The following is a 21,072-nucleotide window of genomic DNA, read 5'->3' on the forward strand; positions in this document are numbered from 1 at the left end:
CGTCGTCGAAGTGCATCAAAGGCGGCAGCAATTGCAATCGCCAAAAAGCATTTCATCAAGACTCACATCACAGTTGAAGCACTAAGAGTGCACGTAAAGCACCTTGCCCGCACTCCTTTCCCCCATCTAGCCTCTCTGCGTGCGGAGAGACCGCGTGCCTTGTTCTGGCGAACGGTATTCGCACATTGTGAGGGAATACCATCTTGCTTCAAACCTTCCGTGAGACCTTTGACTCCTTCTTGGCGCCTCATTCACCCAAAGATGAACCTGACAATACCAGGCGTACGAAAAAAAGGCAGATATGTCATGAGCGGCTCTCAAGCAGCATACCTTATATTGATTAATTGAGAAGTATCGCTATCGCATTCGCATGTACAATGACCACTCGTTGCTGCCGTAGAGCTTTACCGGAGCTGTCGTAATTCCAGCAAAAGCCACCACTATCAAGTTGAAAACGTCTCACTTGCCAACGTCGACGGCAGCAGAACCCGAAGCGCTTCGAGTCTTACTACACTTTAGTAATGACGAACCAACTCAGAAATGGTCGATTTTCTGAGACTCGATTACGGTATTACCATGTTTATTGTTAGCTTTACGACGTGGTCCGCCTCATGACCAATTGGTATTTGAAATCACAGAAGCCATACACCACTACACTGAGAAAGGACATCAAAGGATTTTTCAGTGGAAACCAACTCACTGTGATTTCTTCCTGTCTCTTAACGTTTCGTCCAACATTTTTCGTTGGGTCGCGATTCGCGCGGTCCTTAATTTCTTCTCGAACTTTTTTGTTAACCTCCAAGTTTCTGCGCCATATGTTAGCACCTGTACAGTGCAATGGTTGTGCACTTTTCAACAACAGTGGTAAGTTAAATTTTTATTGAGCCTGACAATGAAAATCTTGTTTACGTTATTTGATATATGTTTTGACTATGACACCTTGCGGTCCCGTCACCTGAGAAAAATTGTAGAGGAGAAGCTTGTGTGACGCAAAGGAAAGTATGCGATCACGTCTAGACCACGATGGTAATGACAGCAACGTAAAAAAGGGAATATCATATCGCCAGATGCGTTTAGTAGACTATAGTGCTCATTACAGAGGAGCTGAGGGCAATGCTGCTTTACCGCACAAAGTACTGAAAGTGTCCAACAATGGTGAGATTGAGCAGATAATAAATTGCTTTGTATATATCGAGACAGCCAATTTGTCAGATAGTGTGTGGTGTAGCGCGAAGTGGGACAAGCGACAAAGAAGAACGAGGAAAACCACTTGTTTGCGCAACCACCGCGGTTCTCCTGAACCGGAATGGTTCAGAAGAGAGTCCGCTTGAATCTGTCTTTGTCCCTGTTGACTTCAAGAGCAGCGGGGGTCCCCTTATACATATAGTGTTCGACAACTTCGAATAGCGAATTCTGCAGTCGAATAGGATCCGAATAGCAAGTACCATTTTATTCGTATATGATGGCCTGAACTGCCGTCTTCGCATAGCTTTGGCCACGTTGGAGGACCAGTGTGGAGAGAAGCTGAGTGCGTGACGGCACGTACAAATTTCGGATAGTCGCATGCACACTCCAAATTTTCAGTGTTGCACTTCTGCGGCTAAAAATTCAATACGCTGCAGTGTGTAGGGAAAATTATTTTAAAGTATCTTTTGAAGAACACACCTGGAAAGGAATGTGCGTGTCTCAGCAATGGATAAAAAAGTACTCGACCAACTCTACTCTTCGGCCGAGTACACTGCGCAATCTCTCGAACACAGTGTTCGCACTGGGCATACATCTTTGGTTCCTGCTCTATTGCATTCACCAATGGGCTTTCGTCCATGGCCTCCGAGATGCGCCACCCTATCTCGGAGGTCGTGTCTCGCGCTTTCGTACTACCCGAAACCGACCAGCGTGGCACGGAGGGCTCTGTTGACCAGCGTTTGCGCAGCGCCACCTGGGCAGGCCATCACGACCCATATGCAAGTTCCCCACTGCATGAAAGGGAGCAATATATGGCTCTTGTGGTCCAGAAGCATTGCCTCGCGTATAGCGCGATTTATTTAACGGGCTCAATTAGTTTTGGAGGGCCCCTTAGCGCAAGTTCAAACACTCAGGGAAGAAAGAAAGACAAACAAGCGTTATGGCATACACATTTCGAAGATACGAATGAAAAAAAGCAAATGATAAGCTGTATCATTGTAGGCACTTTTAAGCATATCTAAAATTTTATTACGTGTCGGCCGTGCCTTCATCTAGATGATCTGTGTGAAGTCACGATTCAGCGGCTTGGCGAGTCCTATAAACGTAGCCGTCGAACAATAGAGGAAGCAGGGACCGTCTCGAACCAGGACGCCACCGGTTGGAGCGCCAGCCCGCCTCATCCACGTGATCCGCTTCTCGATGCCGTCGGTAGAGTTTCGGTAGTGAACGTCTACACACTTTATGTGAGGCTTCAGGCTGTCGCTGTACGTCCGCACGCACACCTCGGCCATACTGTCCAGGAATGGCGCCGCCGACAGAAGGCACAGGTACTGCAGGCTGGCGATGCGGGAGATGTTTTCCTGGAACGATACGACGCCTGCGGGAAATGACATTACATTCTTAAATAATTTAGACCTTCGGGAATTGAAGAGCGTGATTTCTTGAACTCGCACTCTTATGCTGAAAAATGAAACGATGCAAGGGTGCGAGTTATAGACATCCACATTGTTAGTCCTTTTTTTAAGGGTGCACATTAGTTTACAGTGCGCGCATTTGCACTGGTTAACTCATGACCTGAGAAGAAAGATAACGAAATAACAGTACGTCTGTCCTTGTTTTCCCTGTCGTGTTATTGCGCGCTGTTTCAGCTCCAGAAACTATGTAACATGCGAGTGCACCAGGGGAGGGCCTGAGCCTAGAACGTCTTCCCGAAGCTATTTCAGTTGCCCCTATCTAACCCTTCGATTTTCTTGTTTCCGGCAAATCTGATAAAGAAAAATTAGGCTGTCAGAACTTGTGCTAAACACCGAAGGAATTTGAAAGGATCAAATCGGTTGTGTGTTACGGCAGGAACTTATGGTTGCGATGGGTTGCCTGTTCTGAGCGAAACGGCAAGCCCTGCCAAGCGTTTTTTTTTTCGTTTCTTCTGCCGTCACTCATTACCGTTTCAGAAAATAAAAGTTTAGCTCTGTCTCTCTCTCTCCTGTCTTTAGAGGGTGACAGTGTCTGCTAGCGTAATATTATATTTACTTTGCGTTATTATCTCAAGAAACATACGGAACAACAGTATGCAAAATGCAGAAGTACTTTCTTGCTGATTAGTTTTTGGTAATGGACAAGTAACACACCATGCAGATTCTGTTTTTTTTTCTTTTTTTCGCTCCCGAAAAAGAAATGCGCACCTCATGTCACAGTGGTGGCAAAACGATTGTAGACGTTTCCGCATTTCCGGGTGGTGCTAGCGATTACTTTGCCTATACAGTTGCTTCCTGTCGTTTCATGCAATAATACAATTGGTATATCTTATTTCGTTGTAGGCGAAGCTGAACAAGAACAACAGAAAGGCACATTTCACACACAGTGCTGTGTCAAATGTGCCTTTCTGTAAGATATAAGATATGCCGTACCACGAAGCTACTATAGCTATCCTCATCGACAATTAGTGGTCTTCGGTCTGTCCTACCTCTCTCCATTATTTTTCATGTATTTTGCACAGTAGCCAACTCGGTTATTAAATAATAAACGGGGAAATTTCAGTTCCGGCGCCGTTGACATGTGCGTAGCAGGGATCTATCCTTAAGTATACTCGTGGTACAGAAAGCCCGTAGCTCAAACCCGACTCACCAGCAGAGACGCCTCGTCGAAGGGCAGGGCATCGTGCCGAAGCACGAGACAACTCAGCGAGCTATTTCTGGCGAGCAGCTGTCCCAAAGACGAGTAGTCTGGGTGCGAGGGATTAGGGCAGTCTGACTGCCTCACCGAAAACGCTGGACAGGTCTCGATGAACCAAAGGGAGATACGGCCATGCACGTCAGTGAGAGTCAGCCTGGCAAGCGCATTACGAAAGACAGGGGTGCTGTCGTACATTTCCAACCTGTCTTCGGGATAGAGGAAGAACTCACCCTCGCATACAGCGCACCGAACGAAGCTACCCTGCCTTTCGATGCGGACGTCCAGCTCTTTGAAGTCCGGGCAGTTCTGTGCTAGACGGCGCAGAGCTGACGGGCGGCGAAGCCCGCAAGGGGTCGCCGAGAGGGATCGCAGATGCTCCAGCGAGCCGTCCTGGAGCAGTGCCGTCAAGTCGAGGTCCTGGCCGAAGTGGAACGCACTTATGTTAAGCTCGACGATTTGTTGGAGCTTGGAGGAGATGAAGTCGCAAAGACTGTCGCGGTACACAGCTCCTGCCGTCGCGTAATCATCATTGGAGGGCTGTGCCGGAAATAGTGGAAGAGAGAGTTGGCGCACGTTCGTCCAGCAGTGTCGAAGGCCGGCCACGCGAATCCATTCCGCCGTGATGCCTTCAGCATGGTGGACGGTGTTGTGCCATTACCACAAGCCCGGATTCCGAATCTGCAAGATGCAGAATTTATCGTGCGAGTGCCCAAATTCTCCCTTGAAAAGTCAAGATGCTGAGCCCTCAGGCAGCGGTGTCCTGCGGGAGAAGCATCGGCAGGCAACGTGTTCAAACGTGTCAGCAAGTGCCAGACAGCCCGCCGCCGCACCTCCTATTGCCTGGGGGTCACCGCGCGCGCAAACTTTGAACCGCGTGGCTTGCGCGGTCGCTGGTTGAACCTCTCGGACGACCGCCGAGTGCTGACTTTGTATTGGGCCGTTTGAGTGACAATGGTTGTCGGGGAGTATAAAGCCGCGAGCCGGCCGCCTCGAAAACCGGATCCGCCGACCCACCGGGAGACAGTGTCGCTCCCGACTGGGTGGAGATGTGTCACGCGTTTTCGCCGGACGTCGCCGTGCGGGAACAGTCGCGTTTGTGTGAGCTCTCGGCCCCAGTGCCGATCCGATCTTGTCCTGTACTATGACCTGTATATAGTGTATAAAGTCCCTTTTGTTATTCTCATCGACGCATGGCTCGGAGTCTTCGCTACCAACGCTCTGTCACGAAACGGGTGACGAGCGCTACGGGACCACAAAGTCGTAATCGTGGTGCAGCGGTGCAAAGTCGTAACAGTGGTGGCAGCGGTAGGATGTCGTAACAGTGGATGGCAGCTACGGGATTGACCGGCATCAGCTACCTCGGCGCGGTGAGTGCCTGAAGTTTACCTGAAACACCAGACTTTCTCTGACACAGGTTATAGTAGCTTAGGGAAGGATTTGGTGTTGCATTGTGATAACCTTGTGTGTTTCAAGCCTAGTAAGAGTGTTTTGAAAACCAGGGGATGCTGAGCGGGTAAACCGGGCAGTGTGTGAAATACTTGCATATGTCTTACTAGTAGTGTTATAGTAGCGTACGGCAGGTATATTCAAAAAGGGTAAACAGCAGGAGGACAGTGTGAACGATGGAGAAGTACAAGGTGAAGGAACTTCTCGAAATTTGTGAGGAGTTGGGCATTGAGTTAGGCTCAACCAAAAGAAAGAATGCGATCCTTGAGGTCATGAGGACCGGGGACGTAACGGCTGAGGAAGCCGCAGAGGCCTGGGCGGATGTCAATGAACGTCGGGAAAGGGAGGAAAGGAAAGAAAATGAACGTCGCGAAAGGGAGGAAAGGAAAGAAAAGGAACGTCGCGAGGAGGAAAGGGAGGAAAGGAAAGAAAAGGAACGTCGGGAGTTGCAGGCAGAAAGGGAGCGACGTGAGCACGAGCTTAAAATGAAAGAGTTGGAGATCCGAAATAACTCGCCGGCGCCTAATCTAACTTCTAACGGTCCAAGAATACGCGATCAACTTCCACCCTTTGTCGTCGGAGAGGATATGGCCAAATACCTCGTGAAATTTGAGCACGTGTGCGAACGGAATGGCATTGAGCGATCCCTCTGGGCACAGAATCTGTTAGCCTTGCTTCCTGGGGAGGCATCAGACGTAATAACTTGCTTATCGAAAGAGGCGTTTGAGAGCAACAGTGATGTGAAGGAAGCGCTACTGCGGAAGTACAAATTGTCGCCCGAAGCTTTCCGGCAGAGCTTCCGGTATGCAAAAAAGGGCAAGGAGTCGAATGTTGACTTCGCGTTTCGTCTAAAAGCCGACCTGGTGGAAAGGCTGAAGGGCGAAGAGGTTTACGACGACCGCGACAAAATCGTCGAATGCATCGCGTTGGAGCAGTTCTACCGTTGCATTGATGAGGATGTCGGGCTCTGGCTGCAAGATAGGCTAAAGGAGGTTAAGCTAAACAAGGCAGCGGAGTTAGCGGAAGAGTATTACACCCGCCGCAGCTTGCAGAGCAAGGCAGTGCGCGTAGAAAAAGCTGATAGGAGAGATGGGTTTTCCAGGGAGCCCGACGAACGGAAGCAAATCACGCGTCGCGAGTTTCGGGAAGACGAGTCCCTTCCCAAAGAAACTGTAAGGGAAGGACAGGATGCATCTCAGAACGATGACGATGGTCCGAAACAGCGAAACGATACGACGCGTTCTTTTGAAAAACGGAAACCGTTAACCTGCTACAATTGCAAAAAGCAAGGGCACATCGCTGCAAGCTGCCCAGAGAGAATTGCTTTTGCAACGATACAGGAAATTCACAAAAACATACGTCTATTGGAGCCCTATGTGCAGGAAATTAAGGTAAACGGCAAGAAGTGCCGTGCAATTCGGGACTCTGCAGCAACTATGGACGTTGTTCACCCGTCTTTCGTCTCCTCGAGTGATTTTACGGGAGAGTGTGCTAGGATACGGCAAGTGGCCGAGGAGGAGAGTGTCTGTTTACCGATCGCAACGGTTATCATTGAAGGAGCGTTTGGGAAACTTAATACCGAAGCCGTTATGTCAGCCGCCCTCCCGGAGCACTTTTCCTACCTCTTCTCAAATAACTCGGAGCAGCTGCTGAAGGATCAGGGCAAATCATTCTTTGCCGACGTGGCGTACATGGCGCTCACGCGATCCAAAGCGCGCCCGCTGTCGAGGGAACTTGACTTTGAGTCGGTGAGCGAAAGGCGGTGCGGCACACGGACTGATCAAGGTAACTTGAGTGGCGAGCAGTCACGGGAGGGGCAGAGCTCGGAGGCTGGCCTAGACGAGCGGGTCCTGGAAGTGAGTGGGAGTGACGCGTGCAGTGCTAGCCGCGATATAGACGCGACGCCGCAATTAGGCGACGTGGGCTCCACACTCGCTCCGGTTTCCGCCAGCTGGCAGGAGCAGGCTGCAGTTGAAAGAGAAAGTCTGATTCGCGAGCAACAGGAAGACTGTTCATTAGCCGATCTGAGGAAGAGCGTCAAACGGGGAGTGAAAAAAACGAGGGTTTCATTTTACAAGGAATCTGGCTTATTGTACCGCCGCTACACGGATAAGCAGGGTCGCAAATATAAGCAGCTTCGGATTCCGCGAAAATATCGCCGGGAAAAATGAATGACCTCATTTGCTTCCTCAGTAGTATGTTTTCGGTCCAAGCGATTTCAAGGGGACCATTCTATTTGACGTTATTATTGCTGATTATTAATTGTTCATGATATTTTGTGTGTTGTTGATTTGAAAACTGGTTGTTTGATCCTTGTGTACCAGATCGTACACCTGCCTCTTGTTGCAGCGGGAGCAAAAAGAGGGATAGCAATTTAGTTAGATTGATTTGGATTATGGCTTTGTCTGGTGTTTGACGGGAGACAGAGGGCACTTGTTCGTGTTGGGTGGTGCCTTTTGCCGGTCGGTTTTGCAAGCTGCAGAACGACCAACCGGGACCAGTGGCGAGAAGCAAGGGCTTAGGAATGACCCGAGCGGAGCTGGTCAAGGTGCCTTGGCGACAACGCGGTGAGCAGAGCTCCTGTCCTGGCGAGTCGGACCTGGGCGCGTGAAGTTACCTGGCGTCCCGACACTGGACGTGAACTTGGACGAGCCTGACGAACGTACGCGCCTGGCATCCGAGTCACGTGGAGGTAGCTCGTCTTCCCGGCGCCTTATCTGAGGGCGGGGATGCTGTTGTGCCATTACCACAAGCCCGGATTCCGAATCTGCAAGATGCAGAATTTATCCTGCGAGCGCCCTAATTCTCCCTTGAAAAGTCAAGATGCTGAGCCGTCAGGCAGCGGTGTCCTGCGGGAGAAGCATCGGCAGGCAACGTGTTCAAAAGTGTCAGCAAGTGCCAGACAGCCCGGCGCCGCACCTCCTTTTGCCTGGGGGTCACCGCGCGCGTGAACTTTGAACCGGGTGGCCAGCGCGGTCACTGGTTGGACCTCTCGGACGACCGCCGAGTGCTGACTTTGTATTGGGCCGTTTGAGTGACAATGGTTCTCGGGGAGTATAAAGCCGCGAGCCGGCCGCCTCGAAAACCGGATCCGCCGACCCACCGGGAGACAGTGTCGCTCCCGACTGGGGTGAGATGTGTCACGCGTTTTCGCCGGACGTCGCCGTACGGGAACAGTCACGTCTGTGTGAGCTCTCGGCCCCAGTGCCGATCCGATCTTGTCCTGTACAATGACCTGTATATAGTGTATAAAGTCCCTTTTGTTATTCTCATCGACGCCTGGCTCGGAGTCTTCGCTACCAACGCTCTGTCACGAAACGGGTGACGAGCGCTACGGGACCAGAAAGTCGTAATCGTGGTGCAGCGGTACAAAGTCGTAACAACGGCAACCAGGATCAGCTGTTGCGGCAAAATGAGGGGATCAACGCCGTCGACAGCGAGGTCTTGGAGTCGAAGACAGCTCCACGAGTTGGTCGACCTCCGGTATCTGACATTGGCGCAGACGGCCGCGCAGCCCATGAAGTTCAACGGTGTGGACGGCAGGCGTTGAATGGTGGCTGGCACCTCGGACGAGAACTCGAATGTTTCCAAATTGACGCACCTTTGGAGGATGTCGTTACACTCCAGGAGCGCGGTCAGGAATGCTCCGCGCACGAAATGAACACGCAGGTCGTTCAGCTTCGGGCAGTAGCGCAGGAGCGCGGAGAGGAGCTTGAAGTTCACGTAGCCGCTCACTTCGACGTACATGCGGCGGAGATCAAGTGCCAGGGCGCCTGGCATTTCCCAGGCGCACTGCTGCACGTGCCTTATTTCAGACTCCACGTCCGTGTCAGCCACGAGGGAGAACTCAACTTCCGCCAGATAATGAAGCTGTTCCAGCATTAATCCGAGCAGGGCGCTCGACCTGAGCGGGCAGGCGACGCAGCGCAAGGATCGGAGTCTCGTACATTTGCCGATGTGCAGAGGCAATTCGCTGGGTTCGACAATAATGCAATTCGTGAGGTCCATTTCGCGGATGGCGCACGCCACTCCCACATCTTGCAACTGCTCGACCAGAGAAGACACCCCTAGGTTGGCGGGCAGACTAAGCATCACTGCGGTGTTCCGGTGACGTGTGTCGTTAGGGAAGCTGTTCACACTCGTTGAATTAGAGGCTCGAGTGGTGCGGCCCTACGAACAGGGAAAGGCGACGGTACTAAATGTGTGTTACGCACGACTTTCGACAGGTGCCTGCGGCAGCTGTGATATACTACGAGTGAGCAACGTGACGTCACGCAGATGCGGTGGCGCTGTCGTCACCCCTAACGCATGCAGAAGAAATATTTCGGTGAGATGCGCGAAGGCGTGCTTTATCCGAAAGGTGCTCGGCCGAATTTTTCGCCTTTTCTCGGCGAGGATTATTGTTCAAAGCGGCGAACCGCGATTAAGAGCATAAGAAGTGACGAAGTTGTTCGCTCGTTTTGCCTTCTTCTGTATGCCTGCTTTTTGACAGCATAAAGTTATAGATGCATGAACTCGTGGATATGATAGACTACACGAGATAAGGTTCTGCCGAAGGAGCGCATGTGCGTCTGCAGAACTCCGGAGCCATATTCAAGCGATATGGCCTTTAACCGTATAGACTACACTTATGTGAACCCGATCGAGCTTGACGTGACCGCGTGCGCTTTTACATGCACTCGCTTCTGAGAAATCTTGAACAACGATGTCACGCAGCGTCGTGCCGAGACACCAGCGCGTAGGAACTGGACTTCTGGTTCCTGCAGCCGTCTGCAACAGCTTCTGTTTCATCGGTTGCGTAGTGATGATTATGTTGGGTGGTCGTCTTTGCGCCGTGTCATGGTAGCCTTCCCGCTGCACAGCGCATAAATCGCGACGTTACACTGCTTCCGCGCTAGTCCCAGCGCCGGCTGTAGCCCCGGCCAGTCCGCGTTTACATTTAAACTGAACTGAAACTTACAGCTCAAACACCTAAGACGGACCAGGAAAGAAAGATACGACACACACTGGCGCTGACTAATAACTTCTTTATTTCTTCGTCGTCGATGCGTAAACCCTAGGCCACACATCCGTGCTGCAAACGGGCTCGAGCTGGATCGACCTGCACCTCGTGCAATCGGGTCGACTGAGCCCGACTCGACGCTCGTTCACCCCGACCGGGCAGCGTTTGCACGAGCTCGACAGGCCAATTCCAACCAGAATAGCCGACTCGACCCGTTTCTTTCGGGCTCACGCAAAACACCCCGATATTATGTAGTGTCGTTGAGCAGAAATACGGGTGGGAAGAAATGGGGTGGACAGGACCGAATGGTAAACAAGTCTAATGACTGACTAGCGAGAGAAATTATTGAGGCTGGCACAGTGTTCCACGTGTGTCAGTGTCCCGTCAGTTGGCTTGACGTATAAAGAAAAGACGTATCTCCCTGGGCGGTATGTTTTACAAGGTTTGCACGTGATCATGCATGAGCTTTGTATCTTCCTTTTGACTGCGCATGTGCGGCGCTCCGCTTCCTGGAAAACCTTTCATTAGGCTTCAGTTGTAAGGGAGCCTCTGTGTTGTCCACTCCGTTTCTTCTCGCCCGTATTTCCGCACAACGACACAACATGCACCAACTGGCCAGCCGTAATTTATTTATGGAAACGCATACACTAGTCAACGAAGTCACCAACCGCACGGGTTAATAAAAACGCGCGTTAGTGCTGTACTGCCGATGCAATCCTGCTGCATACGCTGATGAACTCCGTTCCCGCTGCAGTGTTTTCAATTTTCAATTCCCCCAAGGGAGCTTCTTGGAAACGTACAAAACTAATGCCTGACTAACTTTTCAGTAGATTCTCTTATATTGCTAGAGAGAGGTGCTACACGATATATTTAAAGGCGGAGCAGCGCCAGGCAAAGTAGATGAGCGCTGTCGACAAGGCCTGGTTTAGTCCTCTGCAGCGTGAGCATAAGAAGAAAGAATTCAGTTGAGTACAAAATTCACATGCAAGATGGGACTACGTTGTGAAACAAACAAATCGCTCGGCCTGTTAAGTCTGCTCAGGCAGCATCGAGGTGTGGTGACTTCCCAAACGTGACGCGAACTTTTCAGCGAAAAATGGAGCAAGAATACCATATGCAGCAACTATTAGCAATTCTCGCTCTGGACTACCTATTTTCTAAACACATTTCCAAAAGAAACCACAATATCTAAGATGCCCTCGGGAGAAGAGAATAAAGCTGTTAAAGAAGCACTTCCTTGGTATCATTCCAATAAGACACTGCGTGATTTATACCCTTTAGAAAGGAGGCAGGGTGAAAACCTCGCAGCTCAAAAGAATCAACAAGAGTTATGCATGGAGCAACTAGCAACAGTTAAACATGTACGAAGAAACGCATAAAATAGATGTAAAACCACAAAGTGCGCAAAAGCTGGTGCGACGATTTACCGGGCCACAAATACCAACCATTTCAGTTCTTGCAAACTTCAGTAGCTTTACCATACATCACGATGAGCTCGTGCAGTCGTGCTGCCTAGCTAGCGCAACGCGGTAAAGAAGCGGAAAACAATATAAGCGGCAAACGGCATTCCGAGCATTACGAAATGCCTTTAAACAGCATGCTGCACTGCAGACGAACTTCGTCGCTTACGCATCTAACAATGATGGAGTGGAAAAAAAAATAAAACACCGACGGGACAAGGGAAAGGATGAGAACAACAAATTTCCCGCGGAAGCGACGATCCATTTTTGCTGTCCTTGCTCCCGCTGATGAGGCTTTGCCGGGAGTGATTAGAACCGTATCGCCGGCACGTTTTCGCCGGTGTTTGAGCCCCCCGCCGTGCAAAAATTCTTCTTCGACATTCCTTGAAGCATTGGCCACCCCAAACATGTGAAGGGTGTTGCCTATTTTGCTTTGAAAACAGGAATAAGACAGAAGCACTATCAACGACACAACAAACTACGGCGCGCGCCTGGCTCCTCTCCCGTGTGTTCTGCGCAAGGCCGCCACCAGAGGCGCGTCCATCGGCGCGCACTACGCGTCTCGCTTCCAGCGCGGCTTGCTTAACGGGCTCAAAAAAGCGTTGCAGGGCCCCTTCAGCGCGAGTTGATACATATTCGAAGACACGAATGAAAAATAGCTATTGATAAAATGAACAAGGCATAAGACATACATATTGAAGATAGCAATGAAAAAAAGCAAATGATAAGCTCCATTATTGTAGGCAGCACTTTTGCGCGTATCTCAGACATTTTATTCCGTCTCGGCCGTTCCTTCAGCTACATGATCTGTTCGAAGTCGCGATTCAGCGGCTTGGCGAGTCCTATGAAGGTCGCCGTCGAACAACAGAGGAAGCAGGGACCGTCTCGAACCAGGACGCCACCGCTGGTAGCGCCAGTCCGCTTCATCCACGTGATCCGCTGCTCGGTGGCGCGGGTGGAGTTTTGGTAATGAACGTGTACACACTTTATGTGAGGGTTCAGGCAGGAAGTGAACGCCAGCAGGGACACCTCGGCGACATTGTCCTGTAATGGCGCCGCCGACAGAAGGCACAGATACTGCAGGCCGGTGATGCGGGAGATGTTTTCCTGGAATGGAACGATGTCCGCAGAAAATTACGTTATATTCTTAAACAATTTCATAACGGCGTAAATTTGTCTTCAACTCGCACTTTTACGCCGAAAAACATCATGTGAGGGTATGAGTTATAGACACATTTTAAATCTTTTCTTTAAGGCTGCAAATTATCTTACAGTGCACGCATTCGGGCTGGCCAGCTCGTGACCTGAGCAGAAATATCACGAAATACCAGAACGTGTGTCTGTCCCCTTTTCCTGTCGTGTTATGTTGCGCTGTTTCGACTGAAGCAACGATGCAACTGCGTGCACCATTGGAGGGGCAGAGCCTATGACGTATGACGTATTCCCGAACCAATTTCAGTTGCCCTTATCTAACACTTTGATTTTCTTGTGTGCGGTAAATTTTATGAAGAGAAATAATATCAGAAATTCATCGAAACACCCTAAAATGTTTTAAGGGAGCAAATCGGTTGTGTGTTACTGCAGGAACTTATTGTTGGGATCGGTGGCCTGTTCTGAGCGAAACAGCTAGCTCTCGAAAGCAGCTTTCTTTCTTGTCTTCTGCGGTTAGAGGGTGGCAGTGTCTGCTCGCGTAACTATATTTTTACCTTGAGCATCTATCTCAAGAAAGGTACTTAACCACAGTAAAGATAATGCAGCAGTACTTTGTTGCGGATTAGTTGGTTCATACTGAACAAGAAACGCACCGAGCAGAATCTGTTTTTCTTGTTTTCGCTTCTGAAAGAAACGTGTTCAGATCTACTGCCCGAGTGGCAGCAAGGCGATTGTAAATGTTTCCGTATTTCTGAGTGGCGCTAGCGATTACCTTGACTGTATATTTACTTTCTGTCTTTTCATGCAACAAACCCATTGGTAGTCTGCGCTCTGTCCTACGTCTCCCTTCATCGTGTTTCACGCATATTGCGCAGTACGTAACTCACTGTGCAAAGAAATAAACGAGCAAATTTCAGTTCCGCCACCGTCGACACGTTCAGAGTACGGAGCTATACTTAAATATGCTCGTTGCACAGAACGCCCGTAGGTCAAACCTGACTCACCAGCAGAGACGCCTCGCCGAAGGGCAGAGCATCGTGCCGAAGTACGAGACAACTCAGCGAGCTGTTTCTGGCGAGCACCTGACCCAAAGACGGGAAGTCTGGGTGCGAGGGATTAGGGCAGTCTGAGAGCCGCACTGAAACCGCTGGACAGGTCTCGATCAACCAAAGGGAAATACGGCCATGAACTTCATTGAGGGTCAGCCTGGTAAGCACATTATGAAAAACGGTGGCGCTGTTGCACATTTCCAACCTGTCTCCGGGATGGAGGACGAACTCACCGTCGCAGACGGCGCACCGAACGAAGCTACCCCGCCTATCGATGCGCACGTCCAGTTCTTTGAATTCGGGGCAGAGTTGCGCCAGACGGCGCAGGGCTGATGGGCGGCGAAGCGCGCAAGGGGTCGCCGAGAGGGATTGCAGATGCTCCAGTGAGCCGTCCTGGAGCAGTGACGTCAATTCGAGGTCCTCGTCGAAGTGGAACGCGCTTATGTTAAGCTCGACGATTCGTTGGAGCTTGGAGGAGATGAAGTCGCGAAGACTGTCGAGGTACGCGACGCCTGCCGTCGCGTAGACACCATTGGAGGGCTGTGCCGGAAATAGCAGAAGACAGAGTTGGCGCACGTTTATCCAGATGTGTCCAAGGCTGGCCACGCGAATCCATTCCGCCGTGGTGCCTTCTGCGTGGTGGACGGCAACCAGGACCAGCTGTTGCGGCAGAATGAGGGAATGAACGCTGTCGACAGCGAGGTCTTGGAGTCGAACACAGTTCCACGAGTTGGTCGACCTCCGGTATGTGATGTTGGCGCAGACGGCCGCGCAGCTCATGAATTCCAATGGTGTGGACGGCAGGTGTTGATTGGAGGCTTGCACCTCGGAGGAGAACGCGAATGTTTTCAAATTTACGCACTGTTGGAGGATGTCGTTGCACTCCAGGAGCGTGTTCAAGAAGGCTCCGCGCACTAAATGGACACGCAGCTCGTCGAGGTTCGGGCAGTAGCGCAGGAGTGTCGAGAGGAGCTTGAAGTTCAGGTAGCCGCCGACTTCGACGTACATGCGGCGGAGATTGAGAGCCATGGCACCTGGCATTTCCGACGCGCTCTGCTGCACGTGCCTTATTTCCAACTCCACGTCCGACTCAGCCACGAGGGAGAACTCGACTTCCGCCAGATAGCGAAGCCGTTGTAGCATTAAATCGAACAGGTCGCTCGGCCGGAGCGGGCAGGCGACGCAGCGCAAGGATTGGAGTCCCGTGCATTTGCCGATGTGCAGAGGCAATTCTTTGGGTTCGACGAGAATGCAATTTGTGAGGTCCAATTCGTGGATGGTCCACACCGCTTTCACGACTTTAAGCACCTCGCGCAGAGAAGACACCCCTTGGTTGGCGCGCAGACTCAGCATGACTGCGGTGCTGCCGGGACGTGCCTGGTTAGGGAAGCTATTCGCACTCGTTGAATTAGAGGCTCGGCTGGTGCGGCCCAAGGAACGGGAAAAATTGAGGGTGCTGACCGAGCTTTACGATCGACTTTCGCCAGATGCCTGCTGTAGTCGTGTGACACTACGAGTGAGCAACGTGACGTCACGCAGGTGCGGCGGCGCTGTCGTCACCCTCAATGCGTGCAGAATTAACATTGCAGCGAGATGCGCGCAGGCGCATGCTTTACCCAAAAGGTGCGCAACCGAGTTCTCCGACTTTACTCGGCGAGGGTTATTGTTCAAAGTGGCGAACAGCGATTAAGAGCATAAGAAGTGACGAAGTTGTTCGCTCGTTTTGCCTTCTTCTGTGTGCCTGCTTGTACACAGTATGAGGTTACAGGTACATGAACTAGTGGATGTGATGCACTGCAGGAGATAAGGTTTCATCCGAAGCAATGCATGTGTGGTGGCAGAACACCGGAGCCATTTTCAAGCGATATGGCCTCAAACCTTGTAGGTTACAATTATGTGCACCCGACAGTAAGAAAATCGGGCTGATCCAGCCTGTCGTGACCGCGCGCGCTTTACAACGGCACGCAGCGCCGTGCCGATACATCAGCGCGTATAGAACTGGACTTCCGGTTATCGTAGTCCTCTGCAACAGCTTCTGTTTCATGGGTCGCGTCGTTGTGATTAGGTTGGATGCTTGCCTTTACGCCGTGTCATGGTAGCCTTCCTGCTGCGCAGCGCATAAATCGCGACGTCAGACTGCTCCCGCGCAAGTCTCGGCACCGGTTACAGCCCCCTACAGTTGGCGTTTACATGCGCATTGCAAACGGGTCGAGCTGGGTCTACCCACGCCTCGTGCAGACGGGCCGACTGAGTCCAACTCGACGCTCGTTCAGGTTAACCGGGCAGCGTATGCAAGAGCTCGAGAGGCCAATTCCATCCAGCCCGACAAGCCTACTGGACCCGCTTCTGTCGGGTTCATGCAAAAGGCCCGGTATATTAGCGTTTTTACAGTGTATCACCAGTATATCGCCGGCGGGATATCCTGCCTAATAAACGGGGACACGGGTCTTGAAGACAAAAATTTACCAGGATGTCGATTCTTCAATTTTGTAATAATCGCGTTCAGCACATCATTCTTTACCTGCTCGAAAAAAAATTTTCGCCTGAAAACTCATAGTTTTGCCAAAAAGTAAGCCGTTGTCTGTGTCCCTTTACACGTCCCGTCGTTTAGCGCTGTTTTTATTGCTCGTAATCATGAACCAACCAGCCCAAATGCGTACTCTTTTGAAGCTTTATTAGTTGACGGCGCGAGTTTAATGCGGGTGAAACGCCCCAAGGCAACCAATTCAGCGCCGTTCGTAACTTCGCAGCCGTTCACCGGAGCCTGGCCATACTGGTCTCCTTCGAAAATGCATCCTTCGGGCTTTCTTTCCCGCCAAGCGCGAGCATTCAAATCTACGCTGCGCAGCGCTGTCGAACAAGAAAGAAATACGAAATCTTGCTGTCCGATTGGTCCGAAGCCAACATGTGACGAAACGGCGGCTTGTAATTGGCTGTTAGCAGTTTCGATGGCGTCTCGGGCGCCTGGCACGAACGAGGTTGTCGCCATATTGTCATAGACTGTCATCGAACCCCCGCGAGCGCTATGCCTAAGGACTATCGAAAATTCCATACCCTGAACCGGTTCGGCAAAAACAGTCGAGAATGTGCCGCGAAGAGTCGTAGCGATGCCATCGATGGAGACGATAGCGAGCGTCGAAACGGCAGCAGAGAGCTCGACATCGACAAAATGCGTGGCGACAGCCAACGCGGACGCCTTGGACGTTGCCCCGACAGTTGCGATGATGACCTCGGCAGGTAGTTCGACATTAGAGACTTTTAGCGTGTCCGGTATTCGGGCAAGCGCGGGCGGTTTTCCGGTTTAGCGGGGGCGCCAACCTGAGCGGCCAGATTGGTGGCGCCAGCTGGTGGCGCAAAGCTCAACCACACAAACACAGAGCTAATTACTATATTCTGCTTAGCTGCTGGCGTAAATTTTCGACACTGGCGTAATCGTGTTCACAATTACGCCGCTGCCAAAAATTTGCACGGGTTGCGAAGCAGGATATGGTGAGTTACTGCAGTTTTAGCTATGCGTTTGTCTGGTTGAGCTCTACAACACCAGGCGGCTTCACCGCTCACGTTTACGCCCCGACCATCCGGTAATCCGCCCAAACCGCTCCCGTTTACCTGAATAGCGTACAAGCTAAACGTCTCTATGGAAGGCGCGCTGGCAAACAACGCGGACGCCTTGGACGTTGTCCCGGCAGTTGCGATAGCGGCCCCACAGGACGACGTAGCAGTGCCGCCCCAACGCACAAGGCTTGATTCAACTTTTTTGACGAGTGCTAGATTGTGCCATCCGGGAGCAGCGAGCCCTGCAGATAATTTCTGAACTCACGTCGCTTTCGGCAACAGAACGAAAAACGATGTGCCTCGCGACTGAGTGCAGAGCCGAGAGTTCTCCCACGACGTACACGATTGTAGACATGGACGCCGTGAACATCTTGTTGGAAGTTGCTGTTTGTCGAGTGTGCGTTGGAGCACTGACTGTTGAAAGGGGCACGCGTGAGTAAGGCATAGCCGTGAGACCGAAAGTTTTGTGCAGCAGTTGTAGGGAACTTCGTTGGCAGTGAAGCTCGCGCCGAATTGCAGGATCGCCGAAGTGCAACCCATTTGAAATAAGTCTTCTTGTGGCGCTCGCTTTGCAGAGCACGGGAAATGGGCAGAGTGTCCTAAATGATATTTTTTCCGCAATAGGAGTGTTCCACAGAGGTATGCATGACAAGGCATACCAGCGTTCCTTGAAAAGCAAGCTGAACCCAGCACCAAGCATGAGCATGGGATCGGCACAGACATGGGGAGTGCTTAATGCCTGCTTCACCTCCGCCGCGGGTTGGCCCGGCATTGCACTATCTTCGGGAGTGCCCCATGTTTGAGGTGTGCTTAACGCCTGCTTCCCCTCCGCTGTGCGTGGCACTGGCATTGCACTATCTACGGGATCGGCGCACACATGGGGAGTGCCTAACGCCTGATTCACCTCCGCTGCGGGTAGGGACGGCATTGCACTACCATCGGGATCGACCCACGTATGGGAAGTGCTCAACACCTGCTTGACCTGTGTCGCGGGTCGGCCCGGCATTGCACAAGCTTTGTGATCGACCCACGTGTGGGGAGTTCCTAATGCTTGCTTCACCTCCACTGTGGGTCGGGTAGGTATTTATTTATTTCCTGAAAGGGCTCTCCTTGAGACATTACATGAGGGAGGGGGGGGGGTAATGACAAAGAAAGATACTACAAATTACGAAGGGATATTTTCAATGAGCCGCTTGAATGCAAGTGGGTCGATGATAGTGTCAACTTGGGTGGGCAGGCCATTCGAGTCTCGTGCTGTGCGTAGAAAAAGTGACTGCTGAAAAGTCACTGTGTGGGCTTGTGGGGGATATACGGTGTTATATTGTTTGGTGGGGGCAATGCGATGGGGGGGGGGGGGGGGGGGGGCGTGGTGGTCTTTTCGTGTACGGGTTGTCAAAAGCGAAGGAATAGAAAACTTTATGAAAAAGGTTAAGACGTGCTATTCTACGGCGTGTGGCTAGAGAGGGTAAGTTTTTTTGGGCCTTTAGTGCAGAGATGCTTGAATTGTACGAATAAGTTGACAGCATAAATCGTGTCCCGCGTTTCTGAACCGACTCGATGGCGTTAATACGGTTATTGTGGTGGGGGTCGAAAATAGCATCGGCATACTCCATCTACTAGGGCTCCATCTACTACAAGTTGTTTAATAGAGGGAGGGGCGAGGAAGAAGTGGAGGCGTAGATAATCTAGAATATACGATTAGCAGAATTTATTATGTGGTTAACATGACAGGTCCCAGTTAAGTCACGCGTTAAGGCACTATTTTCGGGATTGGCCCAGGTAAGGGGACTGCTTAACACCTGCTTCACCTCCCCCGCGGGTCGGCCCGTCATTGCACTATCTTCGGGATCGGCCTACGTATGGTGAGTGCTTAACGCCTTCTTCACCTACACCGGAGAGTTTTTTGCCTACCGTAACGACACGAAAATATCCTTCGACGGTAGAGGTATACAGCTTCGCTGTAAAGCTTTTGACTGAGTACCCTGCGCATCCTCTCGTGCGCAGTGTTCGCACTGGGTATACAACTTTGCTTCCTTCTCTACTGCATTCACCAACAGGGCTTCGCACATCGCCTCCGAGATGCGCCGCCCGATCTCGGAGGCCGTGTTTTGAGTCCTTGTAGTACCGGAAACCGAGAAGCGCAGCACTGAGGGCTCTGTTCACTTAAAACCACTGAATGTTCCAAAAGCAGCACCATTCGTAGATCTTCCCACCACTCCGCTCTCGCCGGTGTTTCCTCCTCCACGCCTCTTGTCGCCCCAGCCTCCTCCGCACCTCCATTGGCCAAGCTGTGTCATGTGGAAGAACGCGTTGCTCTTTTGCGTACTTTTTTCTGTGCACGGTTCTCCGACCGCCATTGCAGGCGCTGTGCGACGAAAGTCAGCGCAGACGAATTGACGGCGGGAGGTCGCGGGATCGAATCGCTGCCGCGGCGGTCGCATTCTTATGGGCGCTATATGCAAAGATGCCCGTGTCCCGTCCATTGGGAACACACTAAAGAACCCCAGCTGCTGAAAATTCGGAGTCCCCCATTACGGCGTGCCTATAAGCATATCGTGCTTCTGGTACGTAAAATCCAAGAATTCATTTCGTTCCCTGTCTTGTGTACCTTGAATGTTACATTTAAAGCAACGCAGCTCCTCTTCCAGAACACACAAGTCAAAAGAATGGAGAGACGTAGTCTACAGATATAAAATGAGCTCTTGAATAAAACTTACTGGGGCTAATGAGGGAGGGGGGACATGGATAACTATGTTCGGAACCAGTGTTAATTTGTCCAGTCAAGTGCGTACTTGCTAAATAAAAGAAACGATTACATGCGCTGGTACGTTGTTCAAATTATCAATACTGTGCACGTGTGAAAATGGTTCCCATGGCCGCCGCAATGCGTGCATGACCTACACACCTGTGTAAAAGGCGCGGAGTAGAAGCGGCCCAGTTGCTAGGCATTGCTGGCCCCAGGCATTTGGAATCTCGCACGCGCCGGCAGCACAAAGGTATCCGGCATTTACGTAGATTAAGTTACGGAACCACGTACACATACTTTCACGCAGTCGAAACCTCTAACTGAGGTAATTGCGCGCGTGTTTGAGCGCACCGTGGCCATGCGTCGTGTTTCAGCAACACGAACTCTCAATGTGCGGGCGCTTTATGTCTCAAATAACGGCCCTTTCTTTAGCTTTTTCTTTAGCGATTCCAACACAACATTATTAAGGCAAGTTTGCGACCGACGAAGACAACCTCGCATCAAAAACTGCCACGCAGGGCTCGAATGAACTTTTCTGCAGATTTCCTCCGGTAGCGCGTTAGCCGTCGTCTTCTACAGCAGGGCCAGCATAGGCGGCGCCACTGTCGAGGGCGCGAGGTTGGGGGGAAGTAGTTGGCGCTACTCTTGGAGATTGAGAGGTTCATGTTGAGCGGCGTTTCCGCAGCGCCACCTGTGCCTGCCGTGACGCTCGATTGTACGTTTCCCGCTTTAGAAAAGCGAGGAATTCTCGGCTCATGCGTTGCGGAAAAATTGCCTCGCAACTAGAGCGATTTATTTAACAGG

At 51.3% G+C, this 21,072-nt stretch overlaps 2 protein-coding genes across 2 annotated transcripts in view; both read right to left on the reverse strand.

The window, feature by feature from the left end:
* Positions 1-2,191: 2,191 nt before the first annotated feature.
* LOC139049029 (uncharacterized) overlaps positions 2,192-21,072 on the reverse strand; it is a 75,113-nt gene continuing 56,232 nt past the window's right edge. Inside the window, exon 2 of the mRNA XM_070524055.1 lies at positions 2,192-2,546. The gene's annotated coding sequence lies outside the window, so the exon portion shown is untranslated. The remainder of the gene's footprint in view (positions 2,547-21,072) is intronic.
* Positions 12,517-15,683, reverse strand: LOC139048989 (uncharacterized). Its single transcript, XM_070524005.1, has 2 exons — positions 13,923-15,683; positions 12,517-12,873 (listed from the first exon to the last, which is right to left on the reverse strand). Exons 1-2 carry the CDS (start codon positions 15,318-15,320, stop codon positions 12,565-12,567), a joined length of 1,707 nt encoding a protein of 568 aa, XP_070380106.1. The 5' UTR covers positions 15,321-15,683; the 3' UTR covers positions 12,517-12,564.

The sequence above is a fragment of the Dermacentor albipictus genome, chromosome 8 (assembly GCF_038994185.2).
Source record: "Dermacentor albipictus isolate Rhodes 1998 colony chromosome 8, USDA_Dalb.pri_finalv2, whole genome shotgun sequence".
NCBI classification, from domain to species: Eukaryota; Metazoa; Arthropoda; class Arachnida; order Ixodida; family Ixodidae; genus Dermacentor; species Dermacentor albipictus.

What these genes read in the sequence shown, in the direction of transcription:
- LOC139048989 (XM_070524005.1), bottom strand. Translation starts at nt 15,320, where the DNA reads ATGCTGAGTCTGCGCGCCAACCAAGGGGTGTCTTCTCTGCGCGAGGTG. An exon ending in TCGGCGAGGCGTCTCTGCTG is followed by an intron (nt 12,874 to 13,922) that starts GTGAGTCAGGTT and finishes GTTCCATTCCAG; the next exon opens with GAAAACATCTCCCGCATCAC.